General features: G+C 34.8%; 1 protein-coding gene across 7 annotated transcripts in view; it reads right to left on the bottom strand.

Annotated features, from left to right (window-relative positions):
• The window catches only part of CCDC150 (coiled-coil domain containing 150), a 72,886-nt gene that overhangs the window by 15,996 nt on the left and 37,324 nt on the right, over nucleotides 1-19,566 (bottom strand). For 6 of the 7 annotated variants that reach the window (XM_036236424.1, XM_036236423.1, XM_036236425.1 and 3 more), the window contains 8 exons: nucleotides 17,919-18,032; nucleotides 13,560-13,643; nucleotides 11,169-11,276; nucleotides 6,320-6,448; nucleotides 5,062-5,231; nucleotides 3,825-3,918; nucleotides 2,859-3,028; nucleotides 1,791-1,917 (listed from right to left, as the gene is read on the bottom strand). In XM_036236424.1, the coding sequence (XP_036092317.1) occupies nucleotides 1,791-1,917; nucleotides 2,859-3,028; nucleotides 3,825-3,918; nucleotides 5,062-5,231; nucleotides 6,320-6,448; nucleotides 11,169-11,276; nucleotides 13,560-13,643; nucleotides 17,919-18,032 (996 nt within the window). The other variant, XM_036236429.1, reaches the window with a different exon arrangement.

Below are 19,566 nucleotides of genomic sequence, written 5' to 3' on the forward strand. Positions count from 1 at the left end.
ACAGGCATTTTTATGTCTTTTGTTATTTTATAGACAGTTACTGTTTGATGCTTTTGCAAAAGTGAGATTCCTAGAGAGGCCTCTACAAGTACTCAACTACTGACACCCCTGCCAAATTACAAAGTGTCGAAGAAACTTGGGTGCATATTTCACAACTGAAGAAGGCTCATTCTGATGTCTGGTCCTGTGCGAACACTGGAGACCTCAAAATCAAACTGACTAGGAAGAGAAGTAGCCCACAGCGAGGTTAGACTGCTTCCTCCCAGGATCAAGAACATTTCTTTCCATTCCTCCTTCCCTCTCTGACCGTGCTTTTCCTAATTCTTATGACATGAAGGTCTTTATGTTTGCTTTGTACACCTTTTGCCTTGCTTTGGCCTGGAAAGTTGTGCCATTGTTCACATTTCTCGGGCCATTACAGAAGGGGGTAATCCAACCTCCAAATGATTGTTGGCTTTATCACGATGCTACTGATCCCATAATTGTGCTCATCACAAACTTCTCCTTGATTTCTAAATTCTCAGTTTCTCTGAAACAAGCTCAGCCCCCACTCTACTGTGTCAGACTCCCTACCCAAGGGGGTCCATTTCCAAATCCCAAACCTGGGGAACCATGCATCCAGGCTCTGTACAAAAAAATGGATACAAGACAAGAATAACAAGAAAACCACCTGTGTTACTGGCCTCCATGGCTGTGCCTTTCTAGTCCTGAGCTACATACTCAAATGGAAATTATCTGAAGCCATTCATGATACAAAATTAGCTTCCACTGGCAGATCCATAATGCCTTGGTTAGAAGTAAATGCAAATGAAACTGTGACAAGGAATCTTAAAGATATAACTCTTAAAGATACTGCAGAATCTGCTGCTAAAGTAATACTCTCCAACAAAACCCCTAGACTCTCTGGTTAAAGTTCTTGATAGTAGGATAGACCTTGATTCTCTTTTAGATGAGCAAGGAGGTGTTTGTGCTGTGGCCAGCACCACTTATTGCACTTGGATTGATACGTCTGGGGAAGTTGAGACTCTGCTACATAAGATCATTGAACAAACTAGTTGGCTTAAGAAAATGACTTCCTCAATGGTGTCTTTCCTTGATTCATTGATTTTGATTGGTTTGGGTCCTGAGGATTGGGGCTCAGAAATGCACTCCAGACATTAGAAATTATCCTGTTTAGAACAATCATAATAGTTTCCCTAGTACGCTGTGTTCTCTTGAAAGCTTTAAAGCATATTCTCAGCTGCTAACTACCAAGCAAATGATCTCCCTGAGACAAGAACATCAGAAAAGGAATGAAGAGAATGACTGACAGAACGTGAACCCAACGTCATGACCTGTGAATGCCACAGAGATTCAGCAAAAAGATGTCATTATTTGTGAATACCAAACAGAGGATCAGCAAAAGACTTTAAGAACTCCAGAGTGGTAGCTGCAAGTAGCACTAATGCATTAAATTTTGACCACAACTCTAAGTTAGGCTAAAAGTCTGATCAAAAGGTGGGGGAGAAATTGTTAAAAACAAAACAGGCCCCAAATGGAGTCGCTTATGCTAAGCCCTGTCACCAAATCAATACTTAATTATAGCTCTGGTTCTCCCAGAAATGGAACCTTAAATCAATTAGGAATTGCCTGATCAATACTAGTTAGGTAATCTACCTGATTAGCTCACTGCATCTGGCTTGCTGGTCAAGGGGGATTAAAACAGCCAAAGAATTAACTCCATCCCATAGCTGGGTTTCCTCCTAAAATGCATTCAGCTAGAGAAGCATTTTTGTCAATTGACTCCTTACCTCAGCCACTTCCCGTTGTGCCGCTTTCTTTGCAGCATCTCTCTCCGTTTGAAACTGCTTTCTCAGAGCTTCAATGCGTTCAGCATGCAATTCTGCTTCCATTTTGGATTCCTCAGTCATCCGTTCTCTGTTTGGAAAAAGACACGATAAAATCACCTTTAGAAATCACCTTGGGAAGTAAGAAAGATATGGAGGGAATGTGCAACTTTCCAAAAGGTGTGTGGTTTACAAATGAGAAGCAGATCAATTACCAGGTGAAGCTCACTGATCTGGAGCTTGTTAATAGAAGAAAAAGCAAGCATTACCTGTGGCATTTTAAAAAAGTCATTTAATATAAAGAGATCCAGCCAAAAGAGCGAAACATATACTCTCGTTTTAACCAATAATGAATATCCTTGAGCCAGCAACGCTTCACCAGAATATAAAATTTGCATAGATCACAAACTGAAAAACACCTTTTCTGCTTTAGCTTATACTTGTCTATGTCAATGTTCACTACCTGAAAGGAATAAAGATGTATGTGCACACTGCATTTCCCTTGCATGTGAATTTTCATGGAATCTTATTAATATCTAAATCATATTTACCTACATATAGTTTAAGACAAAATTTTAGTGGCTTCACTTGAACTTGATGAGTTTTACTTAACTAATCACAGGCCATAACTGAAAAAATTAATGATTTAGCACCTGCTTAGATGGAGTCATCCACTCCTCCATTCAGGCTCCTGTTATTGCTTTTCCAAATCATGCTTTTAAAGGACACATAAGCTTTTGATGGAAAAGGCTTGACCAGAAACATGCAGATGTTCCTTCCAACTGATATTCTTTAGATTTTGGTTACCTTCATCTACAGAAGCAGCTCGATATTAGATAAAAGAGCTGAAGATCAGCATATCCCAGACAGCTAGTATCTGCTGCTGCTCAGCTATGCCTGGTTCCTTAACATGGCTCTGTTGGGTGTGCTAGTCAAAGTAGGAGAAAAGGGTTTAACTGGTTTATGTGAATGAGCCAAACTTACTCTCCCAGAAGCTCTTCCCTAACTTCGCTGTGACTATACTGCTCTTACTTGAAGGTTTCCAAGTTCTGTCGCTCAAGTTCTTTGTTTTCCAATTTCTCTTGCACATGGTCAAGCTTTGTTTGCAGATGAGTATTTGTCTGGAGAGCTTGCTCCAGGCTCATAGCCAGTTTCCTGTTGTCTTCTCTAGCTACATCTAAAGCTTTTTGTAGAGGCTCCATCTAAAAGAGAGAAGAGGGGTTTTAACAGATGCAATTAGTCCATAACACTATATGTGCACTTCTAGCCCTGTATCATCAAGTGCCATTGAAACAGTAATTAGTAGGAATCAGAACCAGAGATTTCAGAAGCCTGGAATATATATGTGAGAACTTATTACAGACATTGCTTGAAGATTCTTAGAAGGTGATAGGAAGGGTCTACTCCACTGGTCACTGGAGAACTTTGGAAAATAGAGCCAACTTAATTTATCCCAATTTAAAAAATTTTAAAATAAATTATCTTCCCTGATCCTATGACCTCTGGTCTCACTGCCTAGAGAGATAAGACTTTGAAACTGTTCCTTATATATCCTTCCAAAAAAGCTTTTTATGTAAAATATCCATGTGTATTACATATATGTGTGCATGTGTGTAGATACATAGTCATGTGTGCACATACCTGAGAACACACTCATGAGTTTGTCTCATTAGCAGTAGGATCACTCCAGCTACCTCTGACTGATGGTATGAGCTATTCTCTAAGCCCTTTAACTTCTGCAATCATTTATGCATTAATAAATGAAAAGAATGTGAACCATATGAGAAAGAACTGGCAATAATTTTGGCCCTGGTTTCTCAAAAAACAATTCACTGTAAAATCACAGGCCCATTTACCATTTGTAATATGTCACTGTCAAACCCAAATTTGAATGAAAACAAAATTTGCCTGATTGTTTTACTCCACGTTTGCAAAATAGCAATACCCCAATCAAACCAAAAATATGTATGCTATCATCTATAAACACCTGCCCTCTACCTCACTGTTGTGCTGGGCATCCATGACAAGCACTCTGGCCTGCCACTGGTCCACTTCTGCTTCCAGCTTCTGTACCCTCTGTTGATTTAGAGCCCTAAAAATGGAAAGCACAGAGAGAGTGACTACAGAAAAGAACCATCTAGAAATGATACCATTGAGAGCTACAGGGCACTCTTCTAAAAAGCTCAAATGGCATATGTAGTAGACTACAGATGCTCAGAATATCTGAGTTGGCAGGTGACAACTGGTAGCCTCAGCTTCAGGTTAAGAAATGAAGGCTCCTATGGATTAAAAATTTGTTCCATCTTATAATTCAATTTGGCTTGATACATTAAACTGTCAACACATGTCAATAACTTATGGGCTGATAATTTTATTTCATATACATGTAATATTGTATATATACACATGCACACACACATATTATAAACATGTATCAGCGGTACAAAAACAAAAACATTTCACCTCTACATGAACTGGCTTCATGTTGAGATTTCTGCTTCTAAATACAACGTCTAGTAGAATTTTATTGTAAATGGTAAACAATACTTTTAGTGCCATCCTCTTGAATTTTCTATTTAAGTTTAGAATATACATAATATGTAAGAAAATAAAGCACAATGAAGAATATAAACTCGTTCTCTCATAACATAGAGGTACTATGCACCACAAATATACACATTACAATATATTTTTAGAGGCCTTATTAAACTCAGACCATTTGTTCATTAACCTAAAAGGGAAACTTTTATATAATTTTTGAAACATTCAAGAGTTTACTTATAAAACATGGTCAGAAGTAGTTCTCAGATAGATTCATCTAAATAATTATTCATCTTTAAACAGGACACTAATAAATGGATAATTCAAACTAAAGTAGGTACTTAGCTTCAATTATCTCAACAATTACTATTTTGTAGACCTAAGGGTAAGTTTAAAAAGCGCAGAAAACAGCAAGAATAAAACAACAGTGTATCATATGAATTTCTAGAATACATACTCTTTTACCTCACTATAAAATATAGGAATTTTGAATTTTTGGAAATCATAGTAATTTTTAATTCTAGATTTTCCCTAACTTTAAAATGGTTCTTTAAACACCATTTTACTAGTCCCCCCGACCCCCGCCCCTGGCCAAAATGAAGCAATATAAAGCGACTCTGTAAGGAGCATGTTGCTCCTTACTACAGCACAACAGAAAAATGCAGTACAAAGACAGAAAAATAATCTCTGGTACCTTTCTTTCTTGAGGCCTGCAATCTCCGAATCCCTCCGCCCAAGCTCTATTTGCACTTTTTCCAGAGCACCTTGCATCTTACTGTGAGAAGCTAGCACATTCTCCAACATGATTGTAACTTTGCAGTTGTCTTCTTTGGCTTCTGCCAATTGTCGCTGAAAGTTTCCCACCTAATAGAAAATGAAACCAGATAAAAGTATTTGATTGTTTCTGATTATTCTGCTGCTGCTGAGTCTCATTATTTCTAGGAAAGAGTATAAAACAAGGCATGGGAGAATGCTAATATAAAGTCTATTTACTTTTATTTTGTTTTATTGTGACTTTAAGAAAAAGAAAACTAGACCCCAGATCCTATGGAGAACTCTGCAGTGCTTCCCAACTATTGTCCTGTCACAGCACATACATTAACTGGAGACATCAGGATCAACAACTCCTTGGGTCTAGAGGTGGTCCCAGGCTGGCCTGCTGTGGCCCTGGTCAGCTATCTTATGATAGGGACAGAAGAAGAACACATCTGAAACGCATCAGAATTATCTCAGGAATACAGACCGTAAGAGAAAGTGGAAGCTGCTAAAGAACATAACTCACAGCCCTCTTCAGAGAGGCAAAATCTAGCACGTGGTATCTAGGAGAGGGTTGGGATGTGACCTCTATTTTGTTGGTCCCCTACCTTGTTGGACCAGGGACCAGTGCTCCTATGAGAATCTAACGCCTGATGATCTGAAGTGGAGCTGAAGTGGTAAGGCTAGCGCTGGGAGCAGCTGCAAATACAGATGAAGCTTTGAGGGCTCACTCACTCACTGTTTACCTCCTGTTGTGCCACCTGGTTCCGAACAGGCCACGGACCAGTATTGGTCCATGGCTCAAGGGTAGGGGCTATTTTCACTAAGCATACACACTGTTAAGTAGAAAGCAGTTAATGATTTAATTTACCGTGAAATCATGGCAGTTAATATCACATTAATAAGGCATAAGTAGGCAAGTTATTACCAGGGTCAGATGTATTTCAACAGGAAAAAAATCAGGACTTTTAATTATTTTAAGAGAGGAAGTTGAAAAAAAATCAGGAGTTAACATGTATTTTTAGGGAAAAGATTTTAAAGCTCTTTTAAAGTTTTATTTAGGGAAAAAATCCTCCTCTGATTAATCTTCATTCTTTCTTATTAAAGGTACCAAGAAATGAAAGAACATGGCTTATGAAAGACTTCATAAGCACCTCAGCCCAGTAACAGACTTTCAGAAAGGACTGATGCCTTGCCTTCTTGTTTTCCCTGTCCTCCAAAGCCTCGAGGTCTCCTTTCAGTTTCTGACTTTCTTTCAGTGCTGCGTCACGACACTTCACTGCTTGTGAGAGCTCCTCTTCATTCTTTTCAAGAATGGATTTTACCTTAGTAGAAAAAAAAATGATAAATGACTTTTCCAAAGCACAATAAATCAATAATTAGAATAAGACAGCAATTTAGAAACCAAACTTACAATGAATTAAATGTTTATCTTCTATTATAAATAAAAAACTGCATTATTAGCTGTTTTTCTCTTTAAAGAAAACTACATAACAAAAATAAATTTGTGTGAATAAACATGGGCAAACCTAATATATGTCAATCTCCACGAAAGTAAAGAATAAGGGATGAGGGACTAAACGATGAATGTAACATGTGAAATGGTAGAGAAATTGATTATCATAGAATTTGAAAATATATTGTAAGTGCAAGAATATCATAAAAGCAAAGATAAATAAGTACTAAATAGTATAAAGAAAATAGTGTTACAGAAGAATGACTCCTAATCATCATGTCAGAAGTATTATATTTTATATCCCTAAAACACTTTTAGGATATCTACAGAATCATTTCAGATATCTTCATACTACTTTAAATATTACTCTTTTCAAAAACATTTTTCTTTTAAATAATTACAGCCTCACAGGATGTTTCAAAAATGGTGCGTAGTCCCATGTACTCTTCACCCTACTTCTAATGGTGACACCTTATATTGCTGCAGAGTTCAACATCAAAACTGGAAATTGACTTAGGTACATTACTGTTAACTGGACTACAGAACTTAATCATTTTTCATCACTTTCAACCTTCATGCATCTGTGTCTGTGTGTGAACACACAAGTAAGACCAGATAACTTGGTACCATGCACATTATTTGTGTGACCACCACCACCATCACCACAAAAGAATTCGCTTGTGCTACTTTGTATTCACACCCTCTCCCAAACTCATCCCCTGCCCCCTGACAACTACTAACCTGTTCTCTATCTCCATAGTTTTGTCATATCAAGAATGTTATTTCAAATATTTTAACATAACTTTGTATAATACCTTCACTTTTAAATAGCTTCTCTGAAGTATAACTGACATACAATAAGCGGTGTGTATTTAGAGTATAATTTTGACATATATAAACTCTTGAAACAATAATAAAGATAATGAACATGTCCATAATACCAAACTTCCCTTAGCCTTTCTGTAATCTCCACCACCTTCTGTCTCTCCTTGTTCCTATACTTCCACCCAAGGCAATCACTGATCTGTTTTCTGTCACAATAGTTTTATTTTCTAGAATTTTATATAAATTGAATAATATTGTATATACTTTATTGAATGGCTTCTTTCACTCAGCATTATTCTGAGATTCATTCACTCTTTGGGATGTTTCAATAGTTCATTCCTTCCTGTTGCTGAACAGTATTATGTGGATAAACCACAATTCATCTGCTGGACACTTGATTTGTTTCTAGCTTTAAAATATTACAAATAGCTATTGTGAATAGCTCTGTACAAGTCTTTGTGTAGACATATGCTTTCATTTATCTTTGGTAGATACTTAGGAGTAAAATGGGTGGGTCATATGTTTCACTTTTAAAGAAACTACCAAACTATTTTCCAAAGAGGTTGTACCATTTTACATTCCCTTCAACAATGAATGAGAATTCCAGGTGCTCCACATCCTCACTAACACTTGGTATGACCAGTTTTTTGATTTCAGACGTTCTACTAGGTGTGTGGAAATATCTCATTGTGGTTTTAATTAGCACTTAATATGTATTGCCCTATTGACCAATGTTTAATATCGTTGTAAGGGCTTATACACCATCCATACATCTTTGGTGAACTACTTGTTCAAATACTTTGCCCATTATTTTTACTAAATTGTTTCTTTATAATTAGTTTTGCGTTTTTAATGTATTCTGGAGACAAGGCTTTTACTAATATTTGAGATTTACTAATATTTTCTTCCAGTCCACAGCTTCTCTCTTCATTCTCTTAACAATGTCTTTGAAGAGCCTAAGCTGTCAATTTATCATTGTTTTCCTTTATAGATCATGCTTTTGATGTCAGATCTAAGAAATCCTTGTGGAATCCAAGATCACAAAAATTTTCACCTATGCTTTCTTCTAGAAGTTTTAGAGTTTAGGTTTTACATTTAGGGCTCTGATCAATTTTGAGTTAATTTTTATACATGGTGTGAGGTAGGGCTCAAAGGTTTTGTTTATTTTAGAATATGGATATCCAATTGCTCCATCACCAATTCCTGAAAAGACCATCCTTTCTCTACTTTTGTTGAAAATGAAATGTTCATAAAATTATTTTGATTAGGAAGCACATTCATTTTATTCTTAAGGTACAAAAGGGTAAAGCAAAATCTCCCAGCCACCCAGTCTCCTTCCTCAAAAATAATGCTGCTAATTAATTATGATTAATTTTAGAGATATTCTATGCATTTCAAATGATTATGTATGTATATACAGTTAACCCTTGAACATAAGTTTGAACTGTGTGGGTCATAATTTATATATCTATAAGCAGTATTCACCATCATGATTTATTTAACCAGTCTCTTACACCTAGAATTTTGGTTGCTTCCAGTCTTTTGCTATTAACAATACCTCAGTAAGTACCTCATGAACATGTCATATGTACAAGCTAGTGTATTTGTAGAAAAAAGTCCTAGAAATACAATTGTAAGGTGAAGCGTAAATTGTGCCAAATTGCTTTCCTTAGGAGTTGTACTATTTTATACTTTCAACAGCAACAAAAATGTATTTCCTCCACATATTTCTCAACATTATTATACTTCCTTAAAACTTTTCACCCTATAACATTTAAAATACTTTAACCTTTTTTTCTGTAAGGATTCAAGAATAGTACAAAGGATGCCAAACTTTTGTTCTAGATTTTATTCTAGAAAAGCACACAAGAAAGAATACAGCTGACCTTTCAGTAGCATGGGTTTGAAGTGTGCAGGTCCGCTTATACACAAATTTTCTTCAACAGATATCTGTATTCTTTTTGATCCATAGTTGGGAGTCCATGGATGCAGAGGGCCAATTGTATGCAATGACCTGTGCCATTTTATATAGGGGACCTAAGCATCCATGGGTTTGGGTATCCACAGGGGATCCTGGAACCGATGCCTGATACTGAGGGATAACTTAAGTTTTGGGGGAATCAAAAGTTATGCACTGATTTTTGACTGCATGGGGAGTCAACGTCCCTATCCCCTGTGTTGTTCAAGGGTCAACTGTATAGTTTTCACAATTTTACCAGTGTTTATAAGATATATACGCATATGTATATGTGTGTGTGTGTGTGTGTGTGTGTGTGTGTGTGTGTGTGTATGTACATATATATATATAAAATGTTTCTGGATTGTTACTACTTTTCTTGATTGTTGTATAAGTCTGAAATTTCTTTATGATTTAATTTGTGGTCTTCACTTACCGAATCCCGTTTAGGAAAATTTGGTGACTCATCATTTATTAATGGTCTTGAGGCAAGAATGTCTATTTTACCTTCCAGTCTTCCCTCCATGGTTTTAATAGCATTCAAGAGCGTCTTTAGAGAGATTCTAGAGTCTCCAAGATCCTGAGAAGATCTCACAGAAGTCAGGGTAGGTGCAAAGGTCACATGGCGAGTGGAGTTTGGGGTAACACTGGGTAAACCAACTGATGAAGTTCTTTCCCTTATACTGGGTCTACAGCTTTCAAGAAATTTTGAAGATGCAGGCCTTTCTGGAGATTTTCTTTTTCTTGGAGGCATCACCAATAAAAAACAATAAAATCAACTAAACCTAGAGTTATTTTTCAGAGTGTCTCTTTTACTAGGAGAAAAAACACAATGTTCTATATGAAGCTGCAAAGGAAAATATATGTGAAAATATGTTCCAGGAATCACACTGTAAAGTATGTCCTAGTGAAGAAGCAGACCTTAAATCAAATTCCCTGTTGGAGAGTGTATCTAATGAGGCCCACTTTACCAGTGTAATCAGATGGTTAGAACCCTAACAGTATTCCACTTGGAGACACATTCTGGTTCCTTGGTTGCTAAGGGTATGCATATACAAATGTTATAGACACAGAAGTTACATATGCTTATATGGAACGTTAAATTTTTTTTTTTTTACTGCATATATAGTAAATTTGTGAATCTCTTTCTGTAACACATTCCTGGATTATTTTCCTCACAAAATGTTTTATATATTTTATTTATCTTTCTCTATTCATTTGTTAAAATGTTATGTGACCTACAAAAGGCTTTCGATCTCAATAGCCACCATGCCTGACAAGCACCTGCTCTACTAATACCTCTTTGAAGTGAGCTGTCTGTTGCAGATATATCTTGTTGGTAATGAGTTCTGAGTTTGCCTATAATTCAAAAATCAAAGATACTTGTTCCTCATGTCTGCCAAAAGTTTGAAAGCTCAAATTAAAAAACTATTTCTTTTATGAAAGCATTTCTCGATGCTTCCATCGTAATGTGCTCCCCATGAATGTTCATAACATGATCTATTTTGTTTTTGAAAGACATAACTTTCTATTCTATAATAAAGTTTATTGAGCACATTCCTAAGTCTCTAGTTAAAACATAAATGAGTTGAAAGTTCTAATCCTGCTTCAGGCAACTCTATGAATTCCCTTATGGTTTAGCAGAGCCTTGTACATAGTGGATGTTTAAAAAAAGCTTATTGAACTGAGTCAAGTGAGAGAATATATTTATCTTTCTGGGCCTATATGGTAAGGTGGGGAAAAAGGCATCAATTTCTTAAAAACTAATTAAAACAATTAAACAGCAATCTATAAATATTAATCATACCTGACTATATTTGCCCTCAAGAGCCTTATTCAACTTGTGTAGGTGGTCATTCTGTGAACACGTTTCAGTAAAATAATGTAGCTGTTCTTCTAGCTGTTTAACTTTTATCTAGGGGGAAAAAAACAATAATAAAAATAAGCCTCATTAATGAGATATATATATTTATATACTCTAAAAGGAAACAAAAACATGTCTTTAGTTTTGCAAAAAAAAAAAAAAAAAAAAAAAAAAAGAATCCTTAAAACTCGTTAAAAGAATTCCTAAGTTTTCCTAATCATGCAAAGAATGTTATTTCAACTGAAGTACATCGGTATTTCAACAGCTAAAAGCAGGCTATATCTATTTACATGTACAGAGATAACTCAATTGGTTTCTATTGCTCATGAAAACTCCAAATTAACATGATTCACGAATATAGCAGTGAGACTTTGTGGGTAATAAATTTCAATTTAAAGAAACTGGTATAGCATTTGAAAACCCTTTTGAATATGGATGTTTATATTGTTAACATGCAAGGAGAAGACAGTCTTGTGTTTTTACTGACAGAATTACAAAAGTTAAATAAGTGGAACTATTATATGTTGAGTTGATTTTAAAACTAACTCATAAAAACAACTACTCAGACTTTTGACTTTAAAGAAAATTATCATTTGGAGAGATAAAATCATTTACTTTAAACTCTCCAAATTCTGTGTTTCTCTACATTCTCTTCCTCTTATTTCCAAATCTCTCATACAAATCAACAACTAACATTACTGAACCTATCCCTGAATCAGGAAAAATTTCATCCAAATTTTTTATTTAAATCAACTTTTTCCTCTCTTGATATCTTGTTTCCTACCCAGTTGGTATAAAAGTGATGGGGCCAATGGCAGAATGAGCCTAAAGCACTCAAACTGACATGTTTAAAAACAACAACAAAAAAGTGTTGGAAACCTTTCAGACATATATGATATCCCATCAACGCATTTTTCAACTTAAAAAATCCAAAACATTACTAGTACAGTTAAAACCCTCTGTGTGTAGCCTACTTCGACCAAATCTCCCTCTATCTTAGAGTTAACCGCTATCCGGAATTTGGTGTTTATTATTACATTCCTTTTCAATAATTTTACCATAAATGTATCTCTAAACAATATATATTATTATTGTATGAGATTCATTCATGTTAACACATGTAACTGTATACCTTCTTATATATACTGCTTTTAAAACTGATAAAACTACTTTTAGGAGAAATTTGACAAACTCTAGTGAAATTTAAAATATATACATCCTACAATTCAGTAATTCTGTTAAGAATTAAACTTGTCTTAGAGAATCTTTTGTATATGAGTACAAGGAGACATGTACAATAATTTGTCATATCAGCATTGTTTGTAATTGCTTGCAAGCAACTGGAAACTGCCTAAATATCCACCGACTGAAGAAAAGATAAATACATGTTAGTCTACTTATATAATGGAATATTATGCAGCACTGAAAATCAAATCTAAACCATGTTTGAATGTGAGGCAGCAGTTTCTGACAGTGTACAGTTAACACTTAAAAGCCAGTATTTATAGTAATTATTAATTCTGCAAATGCAAACTTTTATCTTACATGATTCACGCACGTAATATTTTTAATTGATTCTAATCCTCAACAGAGAACATACTGAGGACTATTGTTTTGACTGTTTAATATGCAGCTCCTTCAAGTTATCTTGCAAGAGTATATGTTTTAAGAGCACCTTCTCCTGGGCTGATGCAGCCAGTTGCCTTTGGGATGAGCCAACACTAGCTTAACATACACCAGTGAATCGAAGTGTTTCGGCTTTCAAGGATGAAATACTTAACCAAAAATGTTAAGCCCTTATAAGAATATGAGCAGAAAAACAGGCATGTATTTTCCTTAAGAGTGCGAATATAACCTCTAATACAGTTAAGGTCTAAAAGATAAGAAAGGTATCAGACTGATGAATGAAACTTTGTATTCTATTTAAAGACAAAAATGTATTGTCCAAGAGTCCTGATTTCTAGGGTTATTTCTTTTTAGGAATGTTATAAAAATTCAGCAAAAAAAAAAAAAAAAAAAAAAAAAAGAGAGAGAACATAGGATCTCTACTTTCTAGTGAATGACCATGCGTAAAACAATTATAATAAGCTTTGCGCAGTCCAAAAAAAATGGCCTTTGGCTTCACAATTCGAGGTTTCAGCATTATATTATAGATATGTAAATATAAATTACCTAGATTTTAATATGGTAACAAACTTAAGGAGGTCCAAAGGCTTATCCAAAGTGAGAATTAGTAAATGACAGAGCTAGGTCCTCTCAAAATCCAGCAATATTTACTTTGACAACTGACATTAAAAAATTAGACAATAAAAATCAGAAAATAAAATCCCATACCTGGAGTTTTCCCTTTTCATAGGCGAGTTTATTTTTACTCTCAGTAATTTTTCCCAAGACGGTTTCCACTTGCTGTTGGGCAAGCTGATAAAGCAAACACAGGTATCAGTACCTCCAGGCAGAGAAGAGAATAATCATTTACCTTTTTAAACAAATATTTATACCCTTACCATTTCTATAGTAATGAAACCAGTATTCATATTTGCTAATACTGCCTCTTAGTCTTTCCTGAGATAGCCAGTCATAGTGCTAATATGCAACATGTAAGGACACTACTAGTGAAAGTAAGTATGAGTGCTTTAGGAGTCCCAGTTTACTCTTGTTTATTAATTCTATTTTTATTATATTAATAATCCCTTTGTAGTTGTGATCCAATCTAGATGTGGGGTGGCTATATCAGCAGTTTCAGATATACAGTTTGAGGACTAAATACTTCTTGAAGAAAACAGGAGGTACAAATAATCACAACCATTCAGACATAGAAGATGCTTGTTACCACAGTAAAAGACAGTTATGAAAATCTCAAAAAAAACCCAAACATTTGTTGGAAACTCACTGATCAAACATTCAACACAGTGTTTTCTGGGACAAATATTACCGAAGGCTCTGTATTTCATGAAATTACATATTTTCGTCATTCAAACAGTATTTAATAATGGCATTTTTTCCATGTCTTTTGCCTCAAACTTTGTCAGAAGAAATAAGAATACAGTGACTTTGATTAAATATTTGGCCTTATTGTTACTTCAAGAACATCAGTGGCTGAACATGGAAAATTTCACCCTACTACAATATTTTAATAACAGGAAATATTGATATTTTCCATATGTCAAAATCATCTTCATGAATCAACTGTAGATATATCACAGACACAAGCAAATGTGACTTAGAGCACCAATTCTTAATCACTCAGGCCAACAAGCTGCACTTCAGATTATCTGCAGTGAGTCTGGAATTTAAAGTCTTGGTAAATATTGACATAATTCACTATTTCTGGCTTACATTTGCTTAGTCTGTGAGTAATAGAACAGGGGGCTCTGTAAGCATTTAAAGCCAAAGAATTTAGACATTTGTTTTATGTTCAACTTTGGGCAAGCTGATAAAGGTGAAACCACATATGTAGGGATATTAAGTTACATAAAAGATATTTTTTACTATCTCTGACAGAGTTATAGCTATTCTTTACTCATCACTTTGTAGGACACTTTATTTCAAGTATTGTGAATCCAACGCAATTGTAACACATATAAAATACAAAGAGCTAGATTTAATCTAAAATATGCTAGCTATAACAAATACTCAACATTTAAACATAACTTTGTTTGCCTTCTTGAAATGTGGAAAGATTTTTTATGGAATAATTTAGATGGTCTGCATCTCTTTTAAAAGGTGTCTATGAATTTCTTAAATAATGGCACTTTTCTCAATAAAATTCTTTCTTTTAGGAAAAGGCGTAAAGGAATTCTATTATGTTTTAAAGCCATTTTAAAAATAATTTCCTTTTTGCCATAAAAAAGAATGCTAATGCAATAAGTGACAACTACCCAAAAAAATCAAAATGTGTTAATGTTTGACACAGTGTTACTTATTAAAAAAAAAAAAGAAAAGAAAAATTGTTTCCAGTTGCTAAAGGAAAGTAGATGTTAAGGTAGTAACTTAAATTACTGTTTGTACATTATTTAAACAGGTCCTGTACTTAAGAGAATTAATGGAAGACCAGAAATTAGAGGCATAGCTCAGATTGTAAATTCTGAAAGGCAGAACTCAGATTAACCATTGCTTAAATAATCTAGGCAACATACTATAAAGATTATTAATATGTAGGGCAAGGCATAAACTGGAAAATCACCTGGGAAACAGTATACAGAGGAAAATTCAAGCGGTTAGAATATACATTTTAACTCAAACACAAAGACATTACTCCTTGGAAAAGCAGGAAGCATACACAATTATCTTAAGGTATGAAAGGCAAGTTGCTAAGGAAAGCCACAAAATGATTTCTAAAATCATTTTTAAATCCAGGTAAGTTGTAAAAGTTAGCCAAAGCTGTTAGAAGAATACCTAAAACCAGCAGATACTGGCATCTTGGTAAAGCTATTTTATAAGACTATAAGAAGGGGTTTTATTCAAAATATTTAACAACCAGTATGACATGAGTCCCAGCAGATGGAACCAACTTTGACACCTGCATGGGTGTACACTGACTGAATGTCATCCTGGTCTTAAGATTTAATTCACTGTTTAATTTCAAGTCATTAACATCTTAGTTGTTATACAGAACTATATTTCTGTCTGTTGGTACTATTTGAAATGTTTAAACCCCAAAAGAAAAGTGGGAAGCGCAGTCAGCTAACTTGAAATCAGGGATAACAACCTTCCCACATTTGGATCTTTTCTGAGGTTCCCTGCATGACTGCTTGTTGTAATGGACTTAAATTACAGCATTATAAAGGCTGGAATAGTAAAAATTAATTTAGGAAGTGTGAGAATAAACAATAATATTTATACAGGGATACTGTATACTAGGCCCTGTGATGGGCACTTTAGATGCAATATGACATTTAATTCTCACAGTCTGCCAAGACAGACGTGACTTTCTTTGTGTTCTACTTAACCAATGTTTCTTAAACACCTATTATGTACCAGGCACTATGCTAGGCAAGGGAGTATAGAGATTAGTAACTACTGTTGCATTAAGAGAGAGTGAAGGCAGATGCATAAACAGGTCAATCTGGAGAGGATCCTTTGGCAATGAAGGCCATAGAGGTTAAGAACCTGCACAGGTCATATAGTAAATGGAGCCGAGGGTTGAAATCAGGACTATGGAGTTCAAATCTGTGTGTGTGTGGCGGGGGAGGGCGGGGTGGGGGAGGTGGTAAGGAGAGGGATGCATATACGCAACACATAGTCCTTTGTATATCTCCAAAGATCAGTAGGAGGGTAAACTAGAAGGTAGCTTTTATTGAGCATTTCGGGTGTTAACACTCAAAGAACAAAAATACACTGCCACCATTGAATGGTAATAGATTTAATGATATTACTAAGATTAAAAAAAAAAAAATCCTGAAATCTCAGCCTCATTCCTCAGACTCCTACAGCCAATTTAAATGCTTCTAGGTAAACTTGGTCAGAGATTCTACATGGAGGCACAGATCTACAAGCTGGAGTTGAGGTGGGGTTTATCACTGGGAGCCCTTAATCAAGAGGTGTGGTCTGCAGGCAAGAACCAACCCTAATCAAACCACTGGAAAGACCTGTCAAAGTCGGTAACAGTAAGGCCACAGACCTGTTCACTGGCAGTGGGGACATGAAAGAATCAGGCAGACTGAGATGTGGTTTTCCAGAGGGATAGATAAGCCCAGCTGAGGGCTAGCCAACAAGCAAAGGACATGCATGAATCTTTAATCTCAGGGGAGTAAGGGTTGGTCTGATATAGCACCAGGAATTAGAGTTAATGTATCTTGTCACTCCAATAGAAACTTAAAGGCTTTTGTTTCTGGGTCAGTTCCGATACCAAAATTGAATAAATGTCAGCTCTCTGCTACATGCTCAACATGTATCAACTTAATTCTCAAACAACCCATTAACAGTATTATTATCCCTATTTTAACAGATTAAGAAAATGAGGCTGGTGGAGGTTAAGGATCATACCCAAGATCACAGTCAAAACTGAAACCTAGGCAGTGTGGCTCTAAAGCTATGAAAATGTAAAAGAATTTATACTTACTCTGTGTAATTTTTCATAGTTGAAGTAATGAGCAGCTTATGACATAGTTTGAGAGAATTTAGCTCAGATTAAGATGGACTCACATTAGGGCCTTCTATGGAATTTTTAAAGATTTGCATGTTACAGAAGGAGTAACGGATTTGTTTTTCTTCAAATATTCAAACACACGTAGGAAACTTATTAGCTGCTTAACAAACTCATCATCCCCTTCACTTGGAAAAGATGTTTTAGGAACTCTATCATTCATCTGTAATGAGCTGACCTTGTTAAATAGCTTGTAGAAATCAAACTTACTACTACTGATTACTTAATGGAAGAAACTGTCAGGGTTAAGCAAGAATAGTTTATGGAAGAAGAAAAAAATGTTAAACATTGGAAATATTTGTGCTTTTTGGAATTATAGATTATCTATGTAGGCAGATATTTAATGGCTCCCTTAAATTCTTGTTTTCTTAAATCCTCTATTGTTTGAATGCTGTAGAGATTTCTGGCATATTTAGCCTGATATAGTCAGGACTTATGCTAATTATTAAAACACAAACAACTGAAGAATATCTATCTCTTGATTTCCAATTTTTTTTTTTTTAACTCAGTCATTAATTCCTACTTTAGACTGACCTTTTTATACCCACCCCATGGTAATCAGAAGTTTCTTGCTGAAGTTCCAGAGAAGTAATTTGATCTGCCAGGTGCTTATTCTTTTCCTCTAGAGTCTGCAGGCTCTGGGTTAATGCATTTATGTCTTCCTGTGCAAAACAAAAGGAGAAAAGCAATCTATTTACTATCTATAAATAGATAAATACGCCTATGTCAGATCCAAAATTATTATCTTACTTTAAAAATGACATCTGTAACTATAAAATAGAAGATATCTTATGAACACATTCCCCTGCCTTTATATTTGGGGATTTTCAACCTGATAGCTTTATGAGTATTTTTCAAAATATTTTCTTTTCTCTTACATTTTTTTTTTTTTTTTTTTAGCTTTTCTAGTTGTCTTCAGCAGGAGGGTTATTACAAATCACGTAGTTCACGTTTATTAAAGAAATTTTTACTAAAATAAAAATCCTTCTAGTAGTTGGTATTTATTTAAATATTAATTCAAGTTGATGAATTTAGATCCAAAAATCTTCCACAAAATATTAGCAAAACAAATACAGCAACATATAAAAAGAATCACAAATCAGGACCAAGTGAAGTTTGTCTTAGTAATACAAAGCTTGTTTAACATTCAAAATCAATTTGTATAATTCACATGAATAGACTACATGAGAAAAATTATGAGTATCTTGCTAGATGCAGAAAAAGCATTTCACAAAATTCGACAGATTCATGATAAAAACTCAACAAATTAGAAATTATAGAGAACCATCTCTACCTGATAACGTGTATTTATAAAAATTGTACAACTATTATCAATCCTAATGGTGAAAGACTGATGTTTTTCCCCTAAGATTGGGAAAAAGGCAAGAATATCTGCTCTCATGGTCTATGCAACATCATACAGGAGGCCATAGCTGGTGCAATAAATAAACAGTAATAAAAGGCCCAGAAACTGGAAATGGAACAATAAAACTGTGTCTATTTATACTAGACATGAAAATCCCCCCCAAATCTACAATATACTAGAATAAGTGAGTTTAGTAAGGTTGAAGGATACAACGTGAAAACAATTGTATTCCTATAAACTAGAAAAAAAAAATTGGAAATTGACATTTCTTAAAAGAACCATTTAAAACTACCAAAACCCATGCAATTCTTAGATACAAATCTAAAAAAAAAAAAGTCTAATATTTTATATGCTGAAAATAATAAAATACTGATGAAATTTTTTAAAAAACAAATTAAATTGAGGGATAATTCATATTCATGCATTGGAAGATTCAAATGTCAGTACTCTCTAATCCCAACCAGAATAGTGTGGGGTAATTTACCAGAGTTCACCCTTTGGTGAGATGTACACTGTGGGTTTAGAAAATATGCCTTATGTTAAACACAAAAGGAAGTTCTTTAGATTGAAATAAAAGAGTGCTAGGTAATCAAAGGCATCCACATGAAGAAATAGAGTTACAATAAAGGAAGTGACATAGGTACATGTAAAAGATATATAAACATGTATTCTTTATTTGTAACTTTGTTACCTATAAATCAAAAATATATAGTGAAAGAAAGGACAAGAGAGTTAAAATAGTACACTAGAAATATCTACCTTACACAAAAGTCTGTAATGGAGATACGGAGGAACAAAAAGCATATAAGACATACATAAAAAAACAGTTA

Source organism: Rousettus aegyptiacus, unplaced genomic scaffold, assembly GCF_014176215.1.
Source record: "Rousettus aegyptiacus isolate mRouAeg1 unplaced genomic scaffold, mRouAeg1.p scaffold_m13_p_2, whole genome shotgun sequence".
NCBI classification, from domain to species: Eukaryota; Metazoa; Chordata; class Mammalia; order Chiroptera; family Pteropodidae; genus Rousettus; species Rousettus aegyptiacus.